The following is a 23,581-nucleotide window of genomic DNA, read 5'->3' as shown; positions in this document are numbered from 1 at the left end:
TAAGGCACAGAAAAGCCATGCGTTGTTTAGGCAAGCATAGTTACTCTTCCATGGTTACTCTTGTATGGAAAACGACTTGTGTTGTTTGGTTGAAGTTGTTTCCCTCTTTGGCCTGTTTGGTACACATGGCTCTGGTCTGTTTAGTCTTGGAGGCCTTTGGCCTACTTATTTGGGAGGACCATTGGTCTCTGGTCTGAGGGAGAGTTTAGCCTTTCGGTCTGAAGAGATTCTTTGACCTGTTTGGTTTGGGCAGGGAGCTTTTCACTTATCAATCTTAGAGGGAGGTGTTTTCTGATTAGTCTTGGGGCCTTTTCCTCTTTGTTCTGGGTCCTATTTCTTGTTGTTGTGAGGTAATTCATATTTTATTTTATCTTAAATGTTAGTGGCTTGAATATACTGATGTTCTATGTAGGGTTGTGAAACAGCTATGATCCCTTCCGTCCTAGATCTCTTGACTATCATGTATGTCTTGATAGCAATGCTGTCCTGTTTTGGATGATACCCTGGCTCTTGTGACAAGTCTGATAACCTGGCTGTTTGGGTGTAACTAGTACCCTGGCTGTTGCAGTGGGCCTGGTAGATTGGCGGTCATTCTGTGGTACCTTATGGCCTATCTCCCCACTCTTTAGTAGTTTTTAATTATGCTTTTGGTTCTTTATGGGGCTGTTAGCTGCATATTCTGTTTTGTAGCCATCTTTAATAGTGAAATTGTATACCTTGATCTAGAATTAGGCTGTTTTTATGCGTAAAGCTAAGAAAACAACATAGAGAATGTCAACTTTTTTTCCTATTTATGACAGGCAAAGTTATCAGTGGTGAAGCAACAAACACCTCGAAGGTTATCGAAGTGGCTAATATTTCTAGTAGTGAAGGAGATGCAAGGACTGAAGAAAAAGACAACGAAGGATCTCTCAATATCCAAGAAGGACCCCCCGTCTCAGAGTCTGCTTCTACTAAAAAGAAGAAGAAAAAGAACATTTCTGACTTCAGTGAACCAGTACCAAATCCTGTGGCAGATAACATACCTCCTGATTCGTCTAATGCACAAAGAAGCAGCAAAAAAAGTAAGATATTTAGTGTGTTAAGCTTGTGGTTTGCAATTTGATTCAGGGACTTTAAATATTGTAATACATGCTTGTAGCTATATAGACCATAGGCCCAAATATTACCAGTTTTCCCTACAGAGAGCTTTATCAATCAGTCTATTAGGGCTGGTAGGTAACACCCTGTTTGTGCAGTTTCTACAATGAAATTCGGTCAGTGGTGGATTATTGTGTAATTATGTAATACAATGGATGTGTGAATTACAAAGGTAAACAAATTGGGACATAGATCTACGTCCACCTACATGGATTCACTTACTTTCACTAGAATTGGAAGCAAGGTTTATCTGGATGAAGTAGCAGATGAGTGGGCGACGGTAGATAGAGCCATCATTTATTCTAGAAAGCAGATTAAAAATATTAATTGGCGAAAATGGCCATTATTTTAAATGGCGGCTAGAGTTGAAGTGGCAATCAAGAAATGAACCTCGAGTAGAAACACCACCTCCTATTGAGAGCAAGAAAAAGTCTCTGAACCAATAAGACAGCCAGTACATTCCACTGCCCCAGAATGCAGTGAAAGGATCAAAGGCGACCAGTCTTTATTTCTTGTTCATTTGGGTGGGTAGATCCCTATGCATACTATTTTATTAACTCTGCATATCTTTGGATTCAATCATTTTATGTACATTAAGCTACAGCAGTCTTGGTGTTTTTTTTAAGACTGTTCTTACTCCAGCTTTTTCTGTCTTCTCTGAACAGCAGCAAGCCTGCCAAGTGTGCCTTAAATAAGTACACTTAGGAATTCTTTAAGGACACCATTCTTTTTTGATTGATCACCTTAGGAAACAACTGCTGGTGTTGCAGAATTCACTATTAAAGTGAAAGTGAACGTGTCCTAGTAAGAGCGTATCTCAGCCATGCTTAGACATTTGCACTGACCCCACATCCCCATTGCTGCTAGAGTGATGTTTAAGGTGTTGATTTTTCACTCATAAGGCAGACTATAGGAATTTGCTGTAAGTATATTAAATCGAGGTTAAAGGCATACACTGCAGTGAGAATGTTTCTTTGCAACCGGACATCTCTTAGCTCTTCTGTGAATTTATCAAACTCTGCTAGAAGATAGGCTGTCTTAGTTGCTAACATTCTTTGTAGTTAGACATTCATAATTTATACTTCAAGACTTTGGTTAAGAACTGGTTTTGTTTGGCCTTTCTCAGACCTGGAGTCTTTAGCACTGAAGTGGCTTGGAGCACTTCATAAGGATGATGGTAATGACAGTCTGTAGCTTTTTTGCCTGCTAGCCATTTTGCAGCGGAAAGCGGTTTTATTAGTGTGTGTGATCAAGAGGAATCGGGCCAGAGGGGATTGGAATTCCTGGAAAAACGAGTCTTCACTTTAACTTTTAGTGTTCAACCTGGAGGAGTTATTTCCTCTACCTTAGAGCTGGTGACAATCCACTCTGGATCAACTCTGATTTTCTTTCACAGGAGTATGGAGCAGTGTCTTTGAGATTCCTTCTATAATGCAACTGATGCATTCAGAAGCAGGCCTTATGCTGCAAGGTCCCTTGGTGTTAAAACGTGTATCATTGTCTGAATGGACACTGCTACCAAGTTAGTCACCAGAAAATGGTCCTCTATTTCAAGACAACATCATGCCCGACCTGTCGATGATGACTGTGCATCATCAACTCAAATAATGTACAGAGGCTGCTATAGCTAAACAAAGAACACACCCTTTATATGTCCTTTCTGTATGCTTTAGTGCAGTTCCTCCATTGTCTAGCTGCTAAAGGCACTGCTTCCATACAAAAAGATACATAAACAATTTAGAACTCATTGAGTGTATTCCACTTCAAAAGTCAAACATGTCAATTTCCACTAGAGCCAGTAGGTACCAGCACTTCTTTATTCCATCTTGTTCTAAAAATAACCAACTTGTTTCATTCCTTTTTGAGGAGGAACTTCTTCAGGGCTAATATGTCAAAGTATGGCCACTCTCAATACTTATTACCATTCTTCATTGTATTGCCACAGGTTTTTCAGCTGAGCTCAAAACACCACTTGGACATGCAAAGTTACAAATAAGAGGGATGGTCATCTCACCTGTGACTTTTTCTTTCAGCATGATTACATCATTGCATAATCGGGCCCCAATGGTGGTGAGTCTCCTGTATCCTATACTCTGCACGCATTACTGCAGCCGCACTAATAGAGTTACAGGATTCTTTCTAAAATTGTCTTCATAACGTTTTTAAATTTTAGGATTTTAATTGTAATCACTTTGTGAATGCATGACTGAGCTCATAGGCCCGTGTTCAGAGGCCGTGAAGTGAGTGGAGTGTTTCATTTTTTTTCTTGCTTACCCTTTTGCCCTGGTCTTGCCGACTTTTATTTTCCGAGGGCGGTGGCCATTTTTACTCCCAGGCAGCAGCACTCTTAGGGTGCCATTTTGGGAGGAAGCGGTCTAGTTGTTTAGACCTCGTATTTAGAAACCTATATTTGCCGCGAGGTGGCGAGTGCGCAGCGGGTGCGCCGCTGGCGCGCCAAAGGCAAGCCCGTCTGCGCCCATCCGGGCCAGACTGGGCCTGAGGGCCTGTCCTTCTGGTCAAACTATGTCCCCAGAGCCTATCCCTTTGGCTCTTATCTACTCTTCAGACTCTTTGCTCTCTCTCTCAGAGGACCTGCCCACAAATATTGTCAAGGATCTCTTGACCCAGGTGACAGGGGTTGGAGATGTCCCACCTGTCAATGGCAACCTCTCCAGACTCAGGCTAAGATACAGCCAGCTTCCAATAAGTACTTCACCTTTTTTCTTATTAACTGTCGCTCTATGGCACGTCATAAATTGGACTTAAATCTTTTTATAAGTGAGTCACTGCCCTCAGCATTGTTTTTTACCGAAACCTGGCTCCATGAATGTTCAGCGCCGGATATTAGTTTAGCCTTACCTCAAGGATATTTAATAGCTAGATCTGATAGAACCACCTCTAGAGGGGGTGGCATAGCTATAACTTATAAGGATACCTTTAAGATGACCTCTCAGCCTCTTCAGTTATCTGATGGGGAGGTTATGTCGTTTCCCTGGCTCCGGACCCTCTATTTACTCTTTTGGGAGTATTACTGTACAGACCCCCGGGACCTTATGAAAACTACCTTAATTCCTTCCCAGATCTTATGGCCGATTTAATCCACAAGAGACCTTACTTCACTATATTTGGGGATTTTAATATCCATGGCGAAAACTTGGACTTGCCGTCCACAAAAAAGCTCCTAGGTGAACTGGAAGCTTTCGGGCTAGAACAGTTAGTGAAGGGCCCCACACATGAAATGGGTCACACAATAGATCTGGTGTTTAGTAATTTGTCAGGACTGATATCGGAACGCCCATTCCCCCTTCCCTGGACAGACCATTTTTTGATTCCTTTGAATCTCACCATGAAGCTGAGGAATTCTCATCTACATCCGGTTAGGCAGAAAGGCAGGTGTTGGCATAAGCTTACCACTAAAGAGTGGACTATGGCATTGGAGATGCGGAAACCTCATTCCTTTGAAGGGATGAACTGTTAGCCAGAGAAATTTAATAACTGGATTACAGATAGGAAAAAAACAGGTACACGTAAGAACATTAGCTCCCCATGGTTTACTCCGCACCTCCACCTGTTGAAAAAAAATGTAAAAAGCCAGAAAGAAGGTGGAGAAAGTCCTATGAACCGGCGGATAGGGAGGTCTATAGAAAGGAGATTAGAGCTTACTATCTGGAGATAAAACAAGCCCAGAGGATTTACTACACAGAAAGAATTGAGAGATCCGCTGGATCACCAAAAGCAGTACTCCAGATATTAAAGGAAATCATTCAGGTCCCCGGTGAAGAGATTCCCATTGCTGCCTCAGCAGAGCACAGCAATAAATTAACTTTTTACTGAAAAATCTGTGGCTACAATCTTTTGTTCCAGTGGTTTTTCTGGTGTCCCACATTGCAGTTAATATAGTGTCACTATTATCCATTGCAGTGTAAGGGTCTCTGGGAGCAATGTGTGATGACTTGAAAGGCTCACCTCTGATAGTTTATAGCCTGTTTTCTTTTTCTGGTAAGCCATGTTTGAAGTATTGCATGCTGTCAAGAAGCGGGAGAGGGCAGACTCTGTTCCATTTTCCTGTAATCCATGTCCCCCAGTCATAATTCTGTCCAGAAAGTTTCAATTTGTTGTTTGTTTGGGAGGGAGTAGTGCTTTGTCCAGCAATGCACCATGTATGGTTCTAGTTACACCAGTATTGTGCTTCCACACCTCTCGGAGACCCCATGCATGACCCCTTTGTGCACAGTGAGAGAACATTGGGACCAAGGAGTATTTTGTGCAACGTTAGTGAGTGCCGTCATCATTTGCCACAGTTTTCCAGGGTACCCTGTCCCAGTGCAATGTTTCATTGAGTGCTTCTCACTCCCTGTGCTCATCGCGCCTCTTATGCCGAAGGGTGAAATGAGGAGGCAGGTCAGCCCAGGGTCTCACCATCTACCTGCTTATCCAGATCCCAATGTGTCTCTTAATCTTGCCCAGTCAACCCCCAGTAGCGGAAGCTGCCCACTGCCCTCTGCCTCCCCCCCAGCCGTCTTCAATTGCACATATAGTGTAGTGTGATGTGGACCCTTCCAGGATGCAGCCCTAAGCTTGTATGCCTGTGCCTCATTGTATGTCTCTGGCTATATATGTAGTGTACCAATTGAGGGTTACACAATGCAGATAGTACAGGTGACACTTATCAGCTGACCGAGGTTAAAATAATATCCCTAAATGTTCCTTTATGTGGTAGTGTAGGTAAGCAGTTTAGGCTTATCAGAGGACAGTGTTAAGCATTTATTGCAAAAACAGAGTCAGTAAGCGAGGTACACATTCATTAAACAAACCTGGTGCAAGTAACAACAATAACACAGATTTTTTAAAATAAATGTAAACACTTTTATCATCATAATTGAGGGGGTACTTTTCGAGCTATCAATTTTTAAGTCACAATAAAATACCCTTGTATTGACTCTAATGTGGTAATGTTATCATATGGAAAAAGGCACATCTAACCCATATGGGTACTTAGCAGCAACTTACAGGACAAATCTTCTGCAAGTACTGTACCTACGGGCCACGCCTAAGGCGATACCATTGGGTCACTTCGGGGGGCAGTAGGGTGTCCGGGTGCAGAGTTACTTTACAACATTGGTTGTCCCTTTCACTTTAATGGAAATCAGTCCTGGGGCGGAGAGGCTGTAATTGGGCACTGGGTGACTAGTCTGGCTGAACCCAAAGGGGGCTAAAGTCTTGAGGGAGTTGGACATGCAGACGCAACATGGTCCATGGCAATTCGAGCTGGTGGGGGGTGCATGTGCAATGGTCCTTTTTCTGGCTGGTTCCTGTCATGAAGACTCCTCGTGGTTCTTGGTTTCTGCACAAAAGAGTCTGGAAGCAGCAAATGGGGGACTAATCTGTCCAAACCCGAGGTGGGGTTCACCACTGGTGGAGCTCAGGACTCTGTTGGCCCACTTCGAATCGAGCAGGGGGCTCGGGTGCAGCGGTGCTCTTTCGTGTTGGTTTTTCCACAGTCTGGGGCTTTCACAGTTCTTCTTGGATGTCTGTAGGAGATGCTGGTTCCTTGAAGTGCTGGTAGTCCTCTCAGGCTTTTGGAGTCAGAGCAGCTGCAGAGCTGCAGGACCAGTCAATCAGGTATACAATTTGTAAAGCGCACTACTCAGCTGTGAAGATCTCAAGGCACTGAAGGGGGGGAAGGTGCTGCTACTGCTCGAACAACTAGGTCTTGCGGTGTCTCCTGAAGGTAGCAGGTCCTGTGTCTGTCGTAGGTGGATAGGAAGTGTTCCATGTCTTGGCAGCGAGGGTGCACTGCTTTCGGGGAGTTACCTCCTTCCAATGAAAGCAACTAGTTGGTCATGGCCATCATCATTGATTTGGGATAGGAATGCTCCTATCCCATGTTAAGAGGCATCTGTCTACACTATGAACTTATTGGTGTAATCTGGAGCTTTTAGAACAGGTGCTGAGCACATTGCTTCCTTCAGAGTGCGAAAGGCCTTTTGACACTTCACTTGCGAGTTCACTTTTTTGGGCATCTTTTTGGAGGTCGGTTCTGTCAGAGGTGCCACAGTGGTGCCATAACCTTTCACAAACCTCCTGTAGTACCCAGTCATGCTAAGAAATATACTGACTTGGGTTTGGGTGGTTGGAGCTACCCAGTCCAGACTTGTCTAGATTTCGGGTTTTAGTGGTTAAACTTGCCCTCCACCTATGAGATGACCCAAGTATATAACCTGACCCTGCCCTGTCTGGCTCTTGCTTGCCCTGATGGTGAGGCCTGCACTTCTCAGAGTCTCTAGGACCATCCCCAGGTGAATCAGGTGATCCTGCAAGGTGGAGCTAAAGACAGCAATATCTTCAAGATATGCTGCACTAAATTCTTCAATCCAGCCAGGACTTTGTTCACCAACCTCTGGAAGGTGGCAGGGGCATTTTGCAATCTAAAGGGCATAACAGTAAACTTATTTTGCCCATCCGAAGCGGAGAATGCTGATTTATCTTTTGCTTCAGGGGTCAGATTCATCTGCCAGTACCCTGATGTGAGTTCAAAAGTACTGAGATATTTGGCTGCCCCTAACATGTCAATTAGTTCATCAGCCCTAGGAATTTTTGACAAGTAAGCTCTGCCCAGTATCCACATCATGTGTACACCAGGTAGTCTAACAAGGGGTGAAAGAGAAGAGCTCAGCATACAGGTGCAAGACAGTCTGCTGTTGGTCATTAAGGGTGCCTGAAAAGACCACTCCTTCAGCCGAGCCATCTTTGGGGTTGCTGAAGAGGAGATCAGGGAGAAGTTCACTCTCCGCTTCCTGTCCCTCGTCATTGACCATGAGCATGGTCATCTTTTCTCTGTCATGATAGGGGTTAAGGCGATTGACATGGGTAACCCTTTTGGATTCCTGTAAGGTCCAAAGTCCACCAGGTAAGTGACTTCTCCTTCTCTTTCTAGGCTAGGGTGGGGTCCTGTCCATTTGTGATGGTGGGACCCTAGGAGCTCCAAGCTCCAAAATCAATGCCATCTGCCCTGGTTGGAACTCCAGCAGTGCAGCCTTTTGGTCATACCAGGGTTCCCAAAATGATGGCTGGCCTCAAGGTCTTTGTAAGCTCTTGTGATGTACTCAGCCCTTTGAGAGCTAACACCAAGTACATAGACCACAATATCCTGTTTAGGTTATCTGAGAGGTGTCTCCTAGCCCTCCTTCACAAGACAAAGTGGTCCCCTTACAGGATGCCAAAACAGAAATTCAAAAGGGGAAAAACCTACTCCTTTCTGTGGCACTTCTCTGTAAACGAAAAGTAGGCATGGAAGTAAGACATCCCATCTCCTTTTGAGTTTTTCAGGGAGTCCACCAATCATACCTTTCAGTGTCTTGTTGAATCTTTCAGCAAGGCCATTGGTTTGTAGGTGATATGGGGTAGTGAACTTAAAAATCACACCACGTTCAGCCCACATGTGTTTCATGAAGCCAGACATGAATTTTATACCTCTGTCTGACACCACTGTCTTTGGAAAGCCCACTCTGGTAAAGATACCAATGAGGGCCCTAGCTACTGCAGGGTCAGTAGTAGTCCTCATGGGAATTGCCTTGGGACACCTGGTTGCATGATCCACTACAACCAGTGTAAATTGGTTTCTTGATTCCATTGGAGTGTCTAGGGGACCAACAATGTCAGTCCCTACCCTCTGAAAGGAAACCCCAACCTTAGGAAGTGGAGTTAAGGGGGCCTTTGGATGGCCATCTATCTTGCCACTGGCTTGACAGATGACATAGGAGTTACAAAACTCTTTCACCTTCTGGAACATACCTGGCCAGTCCAAATGGTTTACTAACCTACTCCCAAGTTTTAGCCTGGCCAAGATGCCCAGCTAGAGGAATATCCTGGGCCAAAGTGAGGAGAAACTCCCTAAACTATTGAGTCTCTACCACTCTGCTAGTGGCACCAGGTTTGGGTCTCTGGCCTCCGTGAAAAGTAGTCCCTCCTCTCAATAGGTCCTGTGTGAGCCACTGATATCTCCCCTTTCCTGATCAGCAGCCTGCTGTCTCAGGCCATCAAGAGTGGGAGAGGTCCCCTCTCCCTGGCACAGATCTTCCCTAGAGGGTCACACTGCGCCCAAGAGCTCTGCTTTGTAAGGCCCACATTCCTGAGACTCAGTTTCCTCTGTGGCTGACAGGTCTTCTCCTTGAGGAGAAGGGACCTGATCTGGTATCTTTTTGTAAGCTGGTTTCCCAGACAGCTTGCCCTTTCTGTTGGTAGGTTGAGCCATTATTCCAGACTCCATCTCTACCCTTTTACCCTGGGCTTTGCACTGTGCTCTTGTTTTTACACACAGCCATGCAGGTATACCCAGCATAGCTGCATTGGTCTTTCTTTCGACCTCAGCCCATGCTGAGGACTTCAGATCATTGCCTAGCAGAAATTGTCTAGAGATTGCAGGAGATACCACCACATGCCTTTGGCCAGTAACCCCTCCCAATTCTAAGAATACAATCGCCATGGGATGTACCTTAGCCTGATTATCAGTAGTGAGGACTGTACATGTATCACCTGTCAAGTATTGGTCTGAGGACACCAGTTGCTCAGTCACCATAGTGACATTGGCACCAATGTCTCTCTGGGCTTAAACTCTAACTCCATTGATATATGGCTTTTGTCGGTATCTCTCCAGATTACCGGGCCAGGCAGCCAGGCCAGCTACATTCACTCCACCCTCTGGGACCTCAGTGGGTTCACTGGCATGGTCAGGACCCTCCTGGAACTCTGTGTAAAGACTTACCACTGTAAGCGCGTCCTGTGGCTGGTGGAGGAGGAGGCGGCAGAACAAGCAGGGCAGGAGCCCTTTAAATTTAATCTTCGTGCTCCCGCTCTGCGGGAAGCGTGTCCTGTGGCTGGTGGAGGAGGAGGCAGCAGCGGCAGAACAAGCAGGACAGGAGACCTTTAAATTTAATCTTCGCGCTCCCGCCCTGCGGGAAGCGTGTCCTGTGGCTGGTGGTGGAGGAGGACGCGGCAGCGGCAGAACAAGCAGGGCAGGAGCCCTTTAAATTTAATCTTCGTGCTCCCGCTCGCGGGATGCGCGCGGGCGGCGCCCGGGCAAAGCCCGGGCCAAGGGCAGGCCCGTCCTGCGCCCGGCAGAGGCTGGGCTGGGCCACCCCCCTGAGATCTTCCCCGCGAGCTCAGGACTTGGTACACAAATCTCCAAAACAGGTACTGTGTTTTTCTTCCTTGACCCTCCGTGACTATATTCTTATAGCCTGCACCTCTCCCCTTTTAAAAAATCCCCAAAATACTGGGATAAACCTATCTACCATTCTTTGCCCCCATCTTCCTAAAAGCAATTGTTTGTTATTCTACCTCCTAAGTGAACCTCTACCTAGCAGTCAACTACCATAGAACTTCTGTGCTTAAGGCAGCTAGTAATAATGGGGAAAAAGGAAACAACCCAGCGTAAATGATACTGAAATTCATCTTCGGAGCAATGGGGGAAATCGACAAACAGATTACCAATGTCGAGGGAAGAATACTTCCCCAGAATAGGCCACTAGTACCCCCTAACCCTCCCCCTCTAACAACAACTCCTGAGCACTCGGCAAAGCCTTTTGAAAGTGAAACCCAGACTAAAACTACTAATGGTTGTATTCAAGATACAATTGACTTTATCTCAGATGGTGATGACCATCCTCCCTCACCAAAACGTAGGAGGAAACCCCAACTAGCAAGGAAGGACATACCATCTAAACAAGAGCCGCCTGTGAATGTTAGACATGGCTCCTCGAAAGCACAACCCAATGAATGTATCCAAAACGTTCAAACTCGCCCTCAAAACGAAAAATCTGATCATAAGAATAAACCCCATACAGCGAAAGGGAAAACTAGTGCCGCAGAGCCATTGACTGCCTTAGAAAAACTAGTTAGTACACGCTTTGATCAAGTAATGGAACGCCTAACCCAACTGGAGGGAAAAATTGATTATCTGCTTAAAACATTGAATCCACAATTAATAAACCCTTTAACCTCAACTACACGACAGCTTCGTTATACTGATTTCAACACTAGGCCCCCTCTAACGCATCAGACTCAGACACCCATTTCTCAGATTACCCAAAGACAAGTTGACCCTTGTGCCTCACCCGAAAGAACTGGCAATGCCCAATCCCACAAAATGTCGCCAAAACGAGGGGAACACGTAACTATTCCTAAAGTTTATCAGGGTGCCCCTTTAACGGGGAGAGACATACTTGACCTCCCGCCTGCGGCAACCCCCTATGTGGCAGTTCTTGCCAATGTCCCCACTCTATCTGGAGTACGGGGGAATCATGGGCAGCTCTGCGGAACAAGGTCCTGAACTGGATTGCAACTCACCTGAAACCTGGCCTGACAAATAAACTTTTTGAAGACATCAAGATGGTTAGAAGGGTAAAATGGGTGGGTAGAAACCATAAAATATTCAAGGGCGATTGCGTAGTTCTCTCATTCAAAACCCCTACGCTGGTCAAAGATATCTTAAGAAGTTTAAGTCCACACCAGATTACCGACCATGGCGTTGCCCTGCTTCCTTTGGGGGTTCTTTTATATGAGCACTAAAAACCATGATGGACCTGGCCTTTGTCTTGAGGATCATAGAACCAGGCCTGAGTCGCAATATATGATTCCTACTGTGAATAGATTTTGGGGGCTCAGCTCATGGAAGATACTGATTGACTATTATCTGACAAGGAATCCTGCAGGCTCAAGCACCCTACAGAAACATCAGACCTCGCCCATCTGGGCACAGACAATTCGCCAGTAGACATTGGAGAAGAACGATTGGACATGGAACCCTCCTCTAGACAATCTGTCAATGATGAATTGCTTCCAAGAGCCCTGCCAAAAAAAACTTCTACCTGTGCCCTGACTCCTCTCTTATGCACAGAAACCATTACTATTCCAGGGAAAACTCAGATAATTGATAAGTCTTCTGCGGGCCAGGCTAAAACAATGCATAAAGACCATCTTTCTTTTTTATTTTGGAATGTGGACGGCCTCCGATCTAAGGTGGAGAATGAGGCCTGGTTAGAACACATCCAGTGTTCTCCCTGGATGTGCCTCCAAGAGACCTGGTCTGTGAACCCGATTCACATAAATGGCTATAGGACACTACATACTCCTGCCGTTCCTTCCGCACGGGGCAGGGCTAAGGGTGGTTTGTGCACCTTTATATCCAATAAGTGTGATACAATCAAGGACATTGCTCTAATATCTAATATGTTTTATCAAGTGATTTCATGTCATCTAAAAAATATTGCACAACTGGTGGTCATTAATTTTTATAATAATGTACCTTTTCAAGATCTCCGATTAGTACTCAACCTCCTCCAGGATGATATAGACCGAGTATGTGACTCTTCAAATAATTAGTCTTATATTGTGTGGGGAGGCGATTTTAACATATACCTGTGTCCCAGCTCAACTAAGGGCTACTGCCCTCACGCCCCTGACGATAATGATGATTCATGACACTTCATACACAACAATTCAGGCAACTCGTTGAATGAAGTTCTATTTAGCCTTGACCTCATCCTATGCAACTGCCTGACTCAGGGTAGGCCACAATTGAAACCCACTTTTAACGGTAGGCAAGCCAATACGACAATTGATTTCATTTTACTTTCTAATAACCTCCTCCCTTATGTACTTGATTACGATATTCAAGACCCCATATTCAGCGACCATAACCCTTAAACCGGAGGCCTCACATTTTCCCAACACGCCCTTATACACAGGGACATGGAAGAGATGGTAGAAAATATTGAACTGGGAGCAAGAAATGGTTACACCATCCGGTGGTCAGACATTGAACCTACAGGTTTTATGAAACGACTAGTGACCATTTATTCTAATTAATTTAATATTTGCCTTGCAGACAACATGAGCCCACGAGACTATTTTGAGGCCTTCATGGTAATTACAGCTGGTATAAAACAGTTTCTTAAGGCAACTTTTAGCAAATCGAAATCGAAAGAGGATAAAGGCTGGTTCAATGCTGAATGTACACAAGCTTGCAAGAATCTAAAATATTACTTACATTTACAAAACCCGGATAAACGCCAACTAAGTTTAAAGAGGAAGGAGTATAAAAATGCCATAAAGAAAAGAAAACAGAATTTAAAAAATGAGGCATGGCAATCCCTCTATGATGCAAGCCTCCGGAATGATAATGTAAAATTGTGGAAAATTGTGAACTCCCCGCTCCTATGTGATGAAGAAATACCAAAAATTTAAATTGCCATCACGGAAGAAGATTGGGTTGCCTTCTTTTCTGCCATATACTCCTCCCATGACCTCATCTCACCATTTACTCTAAACGAGGTCACTGACGCTATTAATGCAAGTAAAAGCGGAAAAGCCCCAGACCCAGATGGAGTCCCAGTTGACATCTATAAATCTAATATCTCTCTTTGGGGCCCACTATTGACGCAGGTGCTACGTGCCTGCTGCTCAACTACTTTCATCTCGACCTGGGCTGAGTCTATAATTATTCCAATCTATAAAAAAGGAGATCGCCATAATCCCGCATGTTATCGTCCTATTTCACTGCTTGACACACTTGCAAAGATTGCGGGATGTATCATTTTAAATAGATTACAAGATTGGATAAAGGAAAATCACATCCTCTCTGATCTACAATACGGGTTTAGGGCTGGTATGGGGACAACGGAACAGGCTCTTAACTTAGAGATCATACTTGGTAAATATACAAGGGCCAAGTCTGGAGCACTATACCTTGCATTTGTCGATTTAACCTTCACAATCGATTGTGTGGTGCATTCAAAATTGTGGCCCATTTTGCTGGACATGGGGGTCGATACTACCATAGTCCACTTTATCAGGGAATTGTACGCTGGTGCAAACGGCAAGGTCCGCTATGGGCATCAAGGGGAATGCACTTCATCTTTCCCCATTGAACGAGGGGTGCGTCAAGGTTACGTGTTAGCTCCCCTATTGTTCGCTTTGTATATTAATAGTCTAGAGGGGTCTCTTTCTGATGCCTGTGGTGATCTTCCACAAGTAGGCTTTCGGAAGATCCTGGCCCTCTTGTATGCGGATGACGCCGTTCTGATGGCCCGCACCCCAGTCGCTTTGCAAAGACTAGTAACAACCTTTGATAACTGCATGGACGTCTTGGGCCTCAAAATCAATCACACTAAAACTTTCTCTATGACATATCCCAGATGCCGCACAAAGAACTGCCATATAGACTTAAATGGCGCAAAACTAGTCGACACAGGGACATTTTCGTACTTAGGCATTGTGTTCGATGGCAAAGGTACATGGGTACAAGCCATAAAAGCGAGAAAATTGTTATTCACGAAAACCGTTATGGCGATAAAAAACTTTTCTAAAAGGGTGAGGAGAGCAATTCCCAAAGACATGATGACTCTTTACAATGCGAAATGTGTTTCAGTAGCACTGTACGGGGCTGGACTTTGGGGATATCGAGACTGCACTACCTTACAGCTGACCGAAAATGCTCTCCTGAAAACAGTCCTAAGTGTCCCGCAATCAACATCAACAGTAGTATGCTATTCAGAAATGGGAGTAACATACCTTACAGATCTCATTTGTGTCCAACCAATTCTACTCTGGCATAAAGTATGGACCTCAGATCCTGCGAGGTTGAACAGGGCTATCATAGTAGATGCCCTAGCACTTACCTACTTGTCCAAAATCCCATGGCTAAATTACATAAAGCACTTTCTTATTAAACTAGGCCACCCTGAGCTATTTTTTACCCCAGATGAATTGAAAACAATTTCCAGGAAAGACCTGAAAAACACTTGCCTCACCCACCTGGCCGAATTGAGATGGGATGCGGAGGCAAATAAATATAGTGTCAGGAGAAACCATATGATACAGCAAACGAATGGCATGGAACCATACTTATGCAAAGTCACGAACCCAAGACATCGGTTTGTCCTTACGCACTTGAGATTAGAGTCTTTTAATCGTCTCGTTAGTTTTCCCCTGATTAATGACTGGTCTTTTCAACTGGAAAAATGTCCCTGCGATAATGTCTCCGATCAAAATACAATGCACACACTTCTCTTTTGCAAATATTATTCAACTTCTAGGAAAATGTTTGTGATACCACTCTTAAAATTAATGCATTTTAAACAATGTCGTCCAGCTTTTTTGTATCTTTTATCCCTTCCGTCTATCATGGTTTGCAATGGATTAGCCTTGTTCCTGTGTTCAGTGATTAAGGCCAGACAATGTCTTGAGGCAAATGGGTGAGACTTCCAAGCACTATATTTGAGATTATTTTACCTGTTTTAATCAAATTGTTTATTAATTTTTTTACTTATTTTTTAATCTTTTACCTGTTTGTATTTATATTCATATTTATAAGCATTTTATTATCTGCATCCTCCTTCCTTCTTCCTCTGAAAATTGTTTTTTATGCATAATGACTTTTATGATTGTTAAAAACAATCGAATAAAGTTTCTTTGATGATGACTTACCACTGCATTTACTGCAGGTGCTCTAGAGGCATTCTTTTTGTGGGGACAGGTAAGGTCTCCGATATGGTGTCCAAGAGCTTTGTAGTCTTGATAACTAGCCTTTTTGGAATCACAGTTTTTACCTTTGTAGCCACCCTTGGGAAGAGTCTCGGGCCCATACTCCTGAGAAGACTTTTTAGGGGCCTATAGAAGACTCTTTGTTTTTATCCTTTGTTTGGTTACCATCTTTCCCATTGAAGGGCTATTGGCCTCTTTCTTATGGTCACCCACCCCACAGTGGTAGTTTTGGTCACCATTGCTTTGACCTAACAGTCTGCCTTCTTCCAAAACTCTTGAGGAGAAAGTGGACATAGGTCTGCCAGGCACTGATGTAACTTGAACACCATTACTTAACAGATGCTCTTACATAATTAAATTATAAAGCCCTTCATAATCATGCAGATTGTTACCTTTTAGCCAGCCAACTAGTGTTTTCACTGAAAAGTCTACAAAATCTACCCAAGTCTGATTCTGGGTTATCCGAGTCTCTCTGAAACAAATCCTGTACTCCTAAGTGGTGAGTCTAAAGCCTTTAATCAAGGTATCCTTCATGATGTCATAGGACTCAGCATCTGCCTTATTCATTGTCAGGAGTCTATCCCTGCATTTAGTAAAGAACAGTTCCCAGAGGACATAGGCCCAATACTTACAGCTAATCTTCCTGGCTCTACAGGCTCTCTCAAAGGCTGTGAACCATCTGGTGATATCATCACCTCACCTTCTGAGTATTTTGGGGCAAAGCCTTTGGGGGTTTTAGGGTCACAAGTTTCCTCCCTAGTTATACGTTTGCTGCCTCCAAAGATTGGTTCTAGGCCCATCTTAGTTCTTTCTTTTTCTATAGCTAAGAGTTTAGTCTTTAAGATTATTACTCTTGTCTAGCTTCTGAAGATCGGCATCTTCAGTATCTAAATCTTCTGAGACACTACTGGAAGTGTTCTGAGTGGAGGTATTTTCTGAGGGGGTAGAGATGGAGTCGTTGTCGACCCTATCTACCTCTGCATTTTCCTTCTCTTCCCCAGTGGGGGGGATTTTTACTTGCCAAGGCCTTATCATTCTCTGCCAGCAATTGCTGCAGATGGGCTTTTGTGGTTTTTTTTGACCGTGGGACAGGTTTCCTTGATTACAGAGCTCCTTGAGTTGGGGTACCTTAAGGTGCTGATAGGGTGCTAGGTTGAGTTTGTGGGAAGGTCCTTGCTCAGACACGGTGTTAAAAGTAGTTGGGAACTTTTTTAAAGTACTTAAAAATCTGCTAAGTAATTTTCTAAAGGACCTAACTTACATTGCTACTTTAAGTTCTAAACAGTTTTGGAAAGGGACTTAACAAAGACCCTACAACTACTTTGAAAACAAATTAGAAAAAAAACCAAAAATTGGGAAAAATACTTAAAGACAATTTTTGGATTCCTCTGTGGAATCACTTATCAACCAAATGGTACAGTAGATGTGAAGTCTTGTATCCCAACCACTGCACCACCAATGTAGGTAGCTGGCTCTTTATGTGGTATGTGAATACCTTGTAAACAGTCCAGGGTTTCCCCAGGGACTGCACAGGGCATTCTATGCAATCTGATGGCTTTCTATTTGGGGGTGCAAGACAAATACACACAATATTTAATAAATGAGACACACAACTCAAGAAGGAATACACCAATCTATAAAAATATCAGATATTTTTATATATGTTTAGGCATCACAGAAAAATCGTTCAGGTAGGTCCGTTTTTAAATAGGTATTCTTTTCACTTTAAAAAGTGGACACAGTGAACTTTTTGAGTTCTGCGGTGTTATCCTATGGGAGGAAAAGCGACTTACAAGACCAGTCTCCACGTGGTTAAGGTGAGTAATGGGTATTCTTTTCACTTTAAAAAGTGGACACAGTGAATTTTTTGAGTTCTGCGGTGTTATCCTATGGGAGGAAAAGCGACTTACAAGACCAGTCTCCACGTGGTTAAGGTGAGTAACGGGTAAGGTCCAAGGCAGCATCCACAATACACCCTAAGCAGTACGGGGGGCAGCTGGGTGCAGAGTGCAAAACAGCGTTGAGGCTGCAGGCTCTGGCCAGGAGGCCAGTTGGGCTGAGCCAACAGTAGGGATCATGCCTCACGATGCTCGGCACAGTAGGCACCTTTGATCCTCTTCTCCATGGTTCAGGGGCAACGAGTGCTGAGGTATCCTTAGGTGTTGGGTTTTCTTTACCGGAGTGGTCACGGAGGAAGTGGGCTGTGTGCAGAGGCTGCAGGCATCATTAGGGAATCCTAGAGGTGTGATACCCTGATGGACTTGGATTCTGGATGGCTAGGGGAAGACTTGTTGGCACCGGGGGTCCACTTCAACTCAGGTTGGAGAAAGCAGGTGCAATGGTGACTTCAGATGTCTGATTTTGGCTTCAGGGTCCCTTCTTTTAGAGTTTGTTGGATAACCGATCCTCTGTTCATGGGAGGTCTTGAGTCTTTTTGTGAATGCAGGCAGTCTTCCTGGGTTTCTGGAGTCACAGATGCAGGACGAGTCTTCTTTGGTGCGTATTTCGTTGAGGGATGCAGACAGGCCGGCGAAGTTGGTACCAGGTAAGCTGCTTCTATTCTCCTATTCTGCTGTCATGGCTTTTCGGTGTCTTTGGTCTTTCTGGTCGTCAGGATCTCCTCCTCTGGTGACAGGGGCTCTCCTAAACACTAAATTTAGTGCTGGTAGGTGTGAGTAGGGTAGTAGCCAATGGGCTACTGACCCTTGGGGGTCACTACGCCCCCTATTATGACTACTTCCTGTGGGAAGTGAGCATAACCTTATCCCAGAATTCCTAAGTATGGTGTCACAAAGATTGCTAGTTCTGAAAAATCATGTCCACTTCGCAGCAGCCCACATAAGGGGTGGTGCTAGCCTGAAGGTGAAACGTCTACCTGATTAGGTAATTTTCCCACCTGTCCATGTGCCAAATGGGTTCGGGGGAGGGGGTTGTCTTCTTCTCCTGTGAGGAGAGCCATATTTGCATTTCAAAGGCAGTAGCCCTTTGAGGCTTGCTGTCTTAGGAAATCTAATCAGCAGGTCATCCTGTGGGGAGAATGGGAGGTCTTTACACCCTCCTCCTGAACAGGCTTTTGTTCTGGGCCTCTAGAGAGCAGAAGGCTTTCACCCTAGGGGTACAGAACACAGTCTTGGGTGACAGCCTGGCAGAAACTGATCAGCGAGCACAGCCGAGGCTGGTAGGATTTCACGGGGCACCTCTGATGTGCCCTCTCGGTGCATGTACTGGTAAATCCAACACTGGTAAAAGTGTGGGTTCACGAATACAAGATGTTTGATACCAAACATCCCTGTCTTCAGTGAAGCCATTGTATAGCTGAGAATGGCTTCCCTGGTCACTTACTATGTCTGAGAATCGACAAAGACATAGCAAGGGCATACATGTAGTATAATGCACCCTGCCTTATGGCTGAAAGGCATCCTAGAGGGTTGACTTACATATAGTGCATTCAGTGTTAGGGGACATGGCACAGAGGCTGTGTGTCATGTTGTTTTTTCACTTTTGCCTGCACCAAGATACGCAGCCTGCAATGGCAGCCTGTCATGTGCTTGTTGAGGGTCCCCTTAGGGTGGCACTATTCGTACTGCACCCCTTAGTTCCCCATGCCGTCGGCACCAGGGTACCATTTACTAGGGAGTTAAAGAGGGTACTAAATTGTGCCCATTGGGGAAACACCCGTGCAGTTTAGGGAAAGAGATCTGGCAACGGGATCTGGTTAGCAGGAAACCAGTGCACGTTCAGTCGAAATGACATCAAATACCAGCAAAAACTGGGAGCGGGAGGTTAAGCATGCCAAAAAGAGGCTTTTTCCTACATCCTCACCCTGGACACTTCCAGTCCCAGCTGCCAGCATCAAACAAGAATGGCTCGATGCACACGCTCAGCTTCGACAGAGCACTTGACCCACATGCCCCCACTCAAGAGCAAGAGGAGACATGACGAGGTAATTAGCCCTTTGCCTCATCCACCTACCCTGTTCTTTCCTCCCCCATTCCTTCTACCACACCCTTACCCCCTCCACCTGCTTAACCCCTTTCTTTCACCTCATGAGTCCCCGCACTCAGGGTTTGGGGGGCATAGTCCAGGAGGCCCACGGGACCTTTATGACCAGTATCCACAGGATGACCCCTGGGATCTGTATAATGTGGATCCTCTGGGGGGACACAGACCCTGATCTTTATCCTAATGACCCTCCCCACCTGATGACACCACCTCCTAGGATGAGGCCCTTGACTCGACAGGGTGGCCTCTTTCCATAAAGTAGAGATGCATAAGGGTGCCATTGAGGCGGATTTCCTGTTGGCAACCCTTTCTTCCTCCCACTGTTCCATGCAATACTTGCCAGTGTTGAAGGATATGCCCAAATCCTGATATTTTCAAAGAGCCAGTTAATGCCTGGGTAGTCACCCGTAGGCCGGACAAAAGATTTAAGGCCTTGCTGTCAGACCCAGTGTACATTTGAGGTCCCCCAGACACAAACACTCCTGCTCGATTTATTGGTGGCCCACGCTGCCCGCAAAAGGGCCATTGCACAGGGTGCTTGCGATGCACCACTGCTGGACAAAGAAAATAAAAAGATTGATGCTGCTGACTAAGGAATTGTTGCTCAATCCTCCAACCACTGGTTCATTGCTAATCCAATCGGTTTACCTTTCCTGTATGACAGGGCTCAATGGGATGAAATGGACGAGCTCCTCCATCATCTTCCAGATGAGAACTGCAAAAGTCTCCGAAGGTAAACTTCTCTAGTTCCATTGTACTTTGTGCTCTTGATACTGCTGGCCCGTGTCATCTGTTCCAGTGAACTCATCTACAGGCACGCCAGGCTCCATGTTTCTGGGTTCAAGCCAGATGTTCTTTGGAATCTCCTCAACCTGCCCTTTGACAGGGAACACCTGTTTGGGTCATAGGTTGATGAGGTGCTGGAGATGATCTAGAAAGACAGAGATCGCCAGAGCCGTGGGTGCCCTTTAAATGTCCTCCCCTTGGGGATCCTTTTCTCAGTCTGCCTACCGTGGCACCTCCACTTTGTATCAAAGTCAGCAGCCTCAGCAACCCTCTTCAAACGTGTAGGAAAGTCCCCCTTTTTACATTGTCACGTACCCCAATCCACTCTCCCCTCTCTTTTTTGCCTGGTACATGATGCAGTTTTGACTGACATTACACTGGGTTCCTGCTAATCAGGTCCACAGTGCCGGATTTCTTTCCCTAATACGGTACAATTGGTCCCCAATTGGCAATTCCTTTGCCCCCAACAATAAGTTCCTAGTTAATGGTACCCCTGGTACCTAGGGCATGGGTACCAAAGAGGGTCCCCAAGGCGTGCAGCATGTAGTGTGCCTCCCTCCCCTGTGTGTCTTGGTGTAGCCAAAAGTGAAAACACGTCATGCACACAGCTTGTGTACTCTGTCCCCTAACACTGCGTGCAATATATGTAAGTCACCCCTACAGCAGGCCTACCAGCCCTATGGCAAGGTGTATTATATTAAGTTAGGGCGTATCTGCAAGAGCAGATATGCCCATGCTATGTCTTTGTTGATTCTTAGACATAGTGAGTGAACAAGAACGACGTTTTAAGTACATGTGCTGGACACTGGTCAATACGAGATCTTCCAGCTACATGATGGCTTCACTGAAAATAGGGATGTTTGGTATCAAACATCTTGTATTAATAAACCCTCACTGATGCCAGTGATGGATTTATTGATACACGCACACAGAGGGCACCTTAGAGGTGCCCCCTGCAAACCTACCAACTACCAGTGTGCAGAATGACTAGTTTTAGCCAGCCAGACATGCTTCTGATCTCCAAGAGTGAGAGCCTTTGCTCTCAGGCAGTCATAAACAAAGCCTGCTGTGGGAGAGGTGTTTATACACTCCACCCAACAGAATGACGTGCAAATCTGCATTCCAAGGCAGGGTCTTCACAGAAGCCCATCGCCCTTGGTATCCATATCTGGCTTTACTCAAAGGAGGGTTGCCAAAACCCATACCGCAGGGCCCATTTGGCACCTGGCCAAGCAGGAAATTTAGTATTCAGAGAGGTGTGTCCTCCCCTCAGGTCAGTCCCACCTCTAAGGTGAGCTGCCGGATGTGGACAACCCATGTAGCAATCTGCCGTCTTGGTGTTGGCAGAAGTAGGAACTCTGTGACAGGGTTATGCCTACTTCCCACAGGAAGTGGTCATATATGAAGTGTAGTGACCCCAGGGATAAGTAGCCGTTTGGCTACTACTTCACCCCTCAATTCAGCTACATTCAGTATTTAGAGGCGCCGCCTCACAAGGAAATCGGAATCCTGCTGGCCTATGAAGGAGGACACTCTAGAGCCACAAAAGCAAAGGTTGATGAAGAAGCACCTGACTTCGCCCCAGCGCTGCTGGCCTGTCTGCTGTTCCCTCTGATTAGTGCGAAAGTCGACTCATCCTGCAAGCTGCTGTGCGTCCAAAACCCTGGAAGGACTGGCTGCCTTCACTAAAGACCCAGGAACTCCTGTGTAGCAGCGGAGCTGCTTCCCTTCATCTTGCAGGCACCATAACAGACCTGAGAGGACTCCGGACCGCAAAAACCTGACCCCGAAAAGCACCACTGCACCTGTGTCGCCTAGCCCGAATTGAAGTGGGCCAATGGTGCCAGCATGCTCCCCTTCCCTCCAGAGACAAATCCCACCTTGGACTTGCCCACTGTGGACTCCTCAATGCTGCCTGCAGTCTCTGCCCGCAGGCCCCCTCAACCTCTATTGCTCCTAATTGGAGAAAACCTGATGCCTCATGACAACTCTGCACCCATCACCCCTGGCCCATAGAGAAGAGGACCTGAGGTGTCCCTATGTCTCCAAGCATCTCAAGACTTTAACCTGCCTGTGGTTCTCCTCAACTGTACTGCCTGTCCAAACCTGCAGCCTCGTTTCAACCAGACCGATCCCTACTGACTAACATTGGGCACCCGTCACCGTACTACACCTTTGCACCCGGCTGCCCCTTTGCCGCCTTGTGTGACCATTTGGCATGGTCCTGACCCTTGCCCTATACCTTACCTTATGTCCAGGAGTTTGGTCCCTTAAGTCGCTGTACTATACCTGTTTGCTGTATTTGTTTTTCCTCCATAGGATATCATTGCAGCTTCCAAAAATTAAACTGTAATCTTTTTAAAACTGTACAACGTTTTCTTGCAAAACATACTTACCTGATTGTATTGATTCTGGTGCCTAAATATATATAGAGATACTTGTTATTTTTGTAAATTGATGTGGATCTCATTATTGAGTTGGGCCTCATTTACTGACTGCGTGTATTTGCAGATGTCTAACACTCCTCTCTGATAAGCCTAAGACTGCTCAACCACACCACCTCCTTGGGATTGCTAGAGCAAGTCTCTGTTTACTGTTAAGGGAAGTCCTGAACTCTTTGCATGATATACCTTATTTTGATATGTCATATAAAGAACTAGCTTCCAACAAAGGGGTTACTTTTGAGGTTGCTACAGAGGCAACAGTTCCAAAGGAAGAGATAAGGGGGAGCTTCCCCAAGGGAGCTGCCCCTGCCAAGCAGTGACTTTCCCCTCCTTCCATGATCACACAGCACTTGTTGGGGGTCGACTTTAAGGCTTCTTCACCAAAGGCAGCATATCACCTACAAGCAGTGGGTGCTAGACATCATACGCTATGGTTACTGTTTGGAGCTCAATTCCACCTCTCCCAACAGACCAACCCGCAGTCACATCCCCTCTGCACACCAGCACTGGCATCGGCAAGAGGTAAATGCCCTCCTACTCAATGGCACCATAAAGCCAGTGCCTCCACATCTACAGGGCTCAGGGGTGTATTTAGAAAACTGGACTTCATTGCAGATGTCTCTCTACTTTTTGCCCCTTTTAGAACTACTAGACGTTGATTTTCG

The 23,581-nt window shown here is 45.5% G+C and overlaps 1 protein-coding gene across 2 annotated transcripts in view; it reads left to right on the top strand.

Annotated features, from left to right (window-relative positions):
* BDP1 (BDP1 general transcription factor IIIB subunit) overlaps nt 1-23,581 on the top strand; it is a 1,097,554-nt gene that overhangs the window by 152,384 nt on the left and 921,589 nt on the right. For both annotated transcript variants that reach the window (XM_069224223.1, XM_069224213.1), the window contains exon 12: nt 801-1,064. In XM_069224223.1, the coding sequence (XP_069080324.1) occupies nt 801-1,064 (264 nt within the window). The remainder of the gene's footprint in view (nt 1-800; nt 1,065-23,581) is intronic.

Source organism: Pleurodeles waltl, chromosome 1_1 (genome assembly GCF_031143425.1).
Source record: "Pleurodeles waltl isolate 20211129_DDA chromosome 1_1, aPleWal1.hap1.20221129, whole genome shotgun sequence".
NCBI lineage: Eukaryota > Metazoa > Chordata > Amphibia > Caudata > Salamandridae > Pleurodeles > Pleurodeles waltl.
This window is presented reverse-complemented; position numbering and strand designations above follow the sequence as displayed.